This window comes from Glycine max, chromosome 8 (genome assembly GCF_000004515.6).
Source record: "Glycine max cultivar Williams 82 chromosome 8, Glycine_max_v4.0, whole genome shotgun sequence".
NCBI lineage: Eukaryota > Viridiplantae > Streptophyta > Magnoliopsida > Fabales > Fabaceae > Glycine > Glycine max.
This window is the reverse complement of record NC_038244.2, coordinates 45,992,115-45,997,378: the sequence shown is the minus strand read 5'-3', so window position 1 is coordinate 45,997,378 and position 5,264 is coordinate 45,992,115. Positions and strand designations below refer to the sequence as shown.

The window sequence follows — 5,264 nt, the reverse complement described above, 5'->3', positions numbered from 1 at the left end:
ACGCGCTCCTTAAGTTTTATTTATATTATGGGCGATGCTTCTATGTTTTTTTTAAGTCATGTAAAAATCATATATTAAATAAAAATAATTTATTGCTCAAAGTGAAATTAATAATTTATTTTGAATAAAATAAATAATACAGTTGTTACTCAAAGAGAAATTAATATAATTCAAAACCTCTTAAATAACAAATTCAACTCTCTCACTGATTTATTTAAAAAGTTATTAAATGCATTTTTCTATAAAAGCAACTCTAATTTAATATTTTTGAATAAATTATCACTTTCCTTCTGTGTAAAACAGTAATAATTTAGTTGTTGAAAAAAAATTGATATAATCATTTTTTTATATTCTAATATAATCATTGAAAGTGTAAAAAGTATGTCAAAAACACCCCACCTTTAATTTAGAACCATAACTATTCATAATAATGATTTATGGTGATCAAATAATATTCTCACATTTTTAACAAAAATCGAATTCTACAAGTTTGTATGTATGCTTTCCTTATATGAAAGTTTCATTTTCACATATTTTAACTCATTACGAACTTAGTTCCAACCATCCTGAATGCACCATATTGTCATTATTCAGATAGACAAACTAAAAATTCTCACTAGAATTTTGTGATCAATATCATCTATAAAAAGATATGTACAATTTCTACAGAAATGGGGCATTACATATGTTAAAATATGATTAAAACCATATCTTAGATTTTTCAGATATCTCTACATACATTATCTTCTACTAGATCAGAAAAAAAAATCACAATACAGTAGTATAAAATATCTTTGAAGGAGAGGTAATTATTTCAGCAAGCAAATATATTTAGTCAAACATTGCATGCATGATTTTTTAAAACTCATGTTTTTAAGCCCAATCTTCACCATCAAAACAAGAACTGATTCTTAAATCAATTTTCACCATAACAGATCACTGATAAGCCAAAAGAAAATTAGCTTTAAATTCACATATATCAGTCTTTACATCAATATTCTACCTTAACAGGTCAGCTAGAACACCAAAATTAAAAGGATAATATAAACTCTCTCATCACAGCAGGTAGAGCAGATACATACTATAATCTTATGTAGACCATGTTTCTTATATGCATCTTTCATACTTTAACTCATTATTAACTTAGTAGTAGCCATCATGACTGCATTAGGATTTTTTTTGGTGAATTCATGACTGTACCAGCTGATGTCATTATTCAGCAATACAAACTGAAAATGGTCACTCAAATTAATTTCATCATCAATGTCATCTAAAAACGACAAGAACATTTTCTAGAGAATTTAGACATTACAACAACAAAATCATATATCTCACCGGGTGAGGTGGGCTACACGTGACAGAATTCACACATTTCATTTAATAAAAATAAGATGAAAACAATCAAATCTTAGACTTTTAAGATATCTTTACATACATTAACTTCTACTGGATCAGCGAGAAAATCATAGTACGGTACTATAAAAAATCCTAGAAGTTCCGTCAAACTGAGTTAAGTATTTCATCAATAACCACAAAATTAAGTCAAACATTCCATTGCATGCATGTTCTCCTCCACACATTAACTCGATACACTATAAACCATGATAAAATTGGAAGCAGTAATACTTTACCAAAATCACAACTCTTAATTTGTTTTACAAATTCCTAAGTTAATTGGAAAATGCACTACACAACTCTTTTTGAATTAGGAGCTAAAACTTGGACTCACGATACTACATTCCTTAAACATTCTATATCCAATGGACGCAACCTGTTTGGTTGGTACATATCAAGTTATGCAAATTTCAAGTTTCTCCACAAAAGCAGAAAATTACATTCAATAAAGCTATTACAATGTCAATCTAAAACTGGGAATGACTCTTAGCTTATATCTCCTGGGTGTGAGAATTTACCATTGTATACTAGACAGGACTACAGCTTAAGATTGCTGAAATCTGAAATTCCTAACCAAAATTATGATCAATCAAAAATATGTTTTCTTAAGCAATGAATGTAAAAAAGAAAGTGAAGAAGTTACAGAATACCTTTTCAATGGAAAATGACTAGTTTGTAAGAACTGTTCTCAGAGATGAGATACATTACCCTATTGACCAAAATGCATGGTTCAAAAGAAAACAATAACTCGTGTGGTTTGAGTGGGTCAGAAATGTATGTTCTTATCTTGCTAGTGTATGGAACTTGGTTGGCCAAAAGGGATGTGTTTTGAATGCAAGACCCTAGACCATGAGCTGGTTATTCACGAGGTCAATGGCCAGGTTCAACTAGCTAGCTAGCCACATGGAGGCCAATGCTTTGGCTCCACAGTCACCAAATGGGTCCTAAATGCACAAGGTGAAAGTAAAACGTACCGGGCTTATAACTCTAAGCGAGAGTCTTTAAAGTTAAATGTGGCAGAAATCAATGACCATGAAATTGAAATTCTTGCCATACTCAGAAGAGGCTGATCTGGCTCTGTATTGACAAATGCACGCCGCACGGAAAACAACAAAGTTTCTGTTTCTAGAGTTTCTGAAACTTAAGGAATGAGATGGGGTTGGGGTTAAGGGGATCTAATTTAATTGGTTGATGGAAAATTCATGAGATGTTGTAAACACTTTAACACTAGTGACGGATAAAAAAACCTTATAAATTAAGGGGAGCTGAATATTTGTTTTCATCTTTTATAATTATTTAAATGTCTAACTCTTAATAAATAATAATTTTTAATAAATTTATTATTTTCACACATAAAATTAAAACTAATTTTATATTAAATGATTATTATAATAAACACATGACTAATTTTACATGAGTTCTCACTTTAAACATTAAAAAAAATACAATTAATTTTATATAATTTTATACTAATTAATGTTAATTATTATTATAATAATTACATATAAAATTAGTTTTATACTAATTAATTTTAAAATATATACATGAAAAGTTCGAGAGGAGATACTCGACCCGTGTTTGCCCCCTTTAGATCTGTTTGACATTGTCTTCAAGTCTCATCGTAGATAAGATATCTTGGAAGTGATTGTTGTGATATATGAAGGTTAACAGAAGCCATCATATTTCGATATAATAGTGGTGGATTGTGTCACCCCAAGCAACCTCTTGCATCAATGTCACTACCAGAAAGGTAAGAAAGTTACACATATTATAGCTATTATATTGGCCACGTTAGATGCTCAATGTTTAAGCAGAATGAAGTTAGTAATACTTTTTTTACTAGATTCTGTTTGAATCAGATATATTTGGAAATAAAAAAGGTTAAAAAAGAATGTCCATTTTACTGCAGAAAAAAATATGGATTTGGCTTGTTTTCTGCTGTTTAGATGTTTAATCGGAAAGTTCATAGTAAAGAAGCCTTTATTAAATCTTCAACAGGTGGAATGCAATTAAAATGGGATGAAACATCTAGAAAATATTAACACAAGGCAAATACAATTTTGGTATTCCGATCCATACAACAAAAAAATGCAGAACAAATGACAATATTATTAAGTAAAGAATTAAAATAACTGTCTTTTTTTAAAAAAAATATTACAAACCGAAGAATATAATATTTCAGAATCAATTTTGTTTTGGTAAGATCATGTACTAGCTTACTACTATAAATATAAATTAAAATAAATTCATTCAAACCAAAGACATTCAACCATTTGCAATAGCCAATATAATCATCTGACAAAGTAATCAAAGCAAAGAACCACCAAAATTATTCATTCTCTTGGTCCCGTCAATACACTTAGTTACAAGGTTTTGAAACCACTTACATGATTAAACATAGATTCAAATAAGCAAATGCAGGATAACTTAATTTGGATACGGAAAAACCAAGCTTTGAACATAATCATAAGAAAAAAATGAAAATTTGCCGTTCTTGAAACCTTCAGTACACTGTACTCTATTATCTTTCCGATTGTAGACAACAAATTCCTCACCTTCATTGTTTGCCAGCAAAAAGAGATCATTATTTTCAGTCATGCACAATGGTATCATTGGACAAGATGGAAAGTCATGAACTTGAAGATGCTGATAACTTACATTCAGCAATTGAGTCCAAGATTTTTCAACTCCAAAGTCCATCATTTGCCAAACAACAAAATGGGTTCTCCTGTGCTCATGAGAAAGACACATGCAGCCCTTCAAAACCCCGAGAATAGGCTCAACATGAGGGACTTCAGAAAGACCATCAGGCAACAACAAATATTTGTATGTCTGGGTGTTTAGATCATACGAAAAAATCACTATCTCATTAACATTAACATCTTCCCATCGATAATAAGAACTCGACATATGGAGTGCTAACCAGTTAACAGTGCCACCCACAAACTTTCCATCAAGTTGTTCCATAAACGGGAAAACAGGACAAGTTAAAGTCTTTCTCCAACGAGTATCACCCACGCAGTGAACTCTCACTTCTGTTCTCTGTAGTTTAACATTCGAAAGGATTATCACCACCTTGTAAGTGTCACTTAAACCGTCGTAGCCAAACCCACACCTAGGATACCCACAGACCCAATCATTCCGCCCAGTTTTATATTTGCGCCAATGGAGACTTAAGCGTGGCGAATCTTCGAACATAGTCCTTGTGGCCGGGTTCCAAAATCGGACCCAGTATTCCTCATAGTCATCCCTATCAAGAGAATTAAGCAAGCAAACCAAGCCATTACAGACACCAACGACAAAGTGATTCTTGTCGTTGAATTGGTAGCAACCATCCTCAACAGTGGATGATGGATTCTCAAGTAAACGACGTATAGAGCAGGTTGCAGCGAAGGAATAACAGTTATCGTTGTTCCTGTTGTTGTCCTCAAATGTTAAGAGGACGTGGGGGTTTTTGGACGACCTTTGGAGGTGCAATTTAACCATGATTGGATGGAAGATTAGGGATTTCCAAGTCTTGGAAACACACCTGAATCGGATCAAAGGCTTCACGGGAAGCCATGACAGAATTTCTACTATTAGTTCTATGGGGAATGTTTCTTTGGCCATTGTTGACTACAGCTTTACTGCTATTCCGAAATGCTACACAAAGACAAAGAGGCCCTGTGAATTTATAATTTTTATAACTCAGTAAAATTTTAATTTGTTTTTGGTACATGAGGAAAGTAAAGAAAGAAAATTTAGGCATCTTGCTTTTTGATTTAGATAGTAGCAAGTAAAATTTAGAAAGAAAATCTTTAGTTCCTTAAAAAAAAAACAAGAAAGAAAATCTTTAGTAATTAATTTGGTTCCAAATCAACTATACTGTG

General features: G+C 31.8%; 1 protein-coding gene across 1 annotated transcript; it reads right to left on the bottom strand.

The window, feature by feature from the left end:
• Window positions 1-3,822: 3,822 nt before the first annotated feature.
• LOC102661597 (F-box/kelch-repeat protein At3g23880) lies at window positions 3,823-5,004 on the bottom strand. Its single transcript, XM_006586537.3, has one exon. It carries the CDS (start codon window positions 5,002-5,004, stop codon window positions 3,823-3,825), a length of 1,182 nt encoding a protein of 393 aa, XP_006586600.1.
• Between the last annotated feature and the right edge of the window lie 260 nt (window positions 5,005-5,264).

What these genes read in the sequence shown, in the direction of transcription:
- LOC102661597 (XM_006586537.3), bottom strand. Translation starts at nt 5,004, where the DNA reads ATGGCCAAAGAAACATTCCCCATAGAACTAATAGTAGAAATTCTGTCA.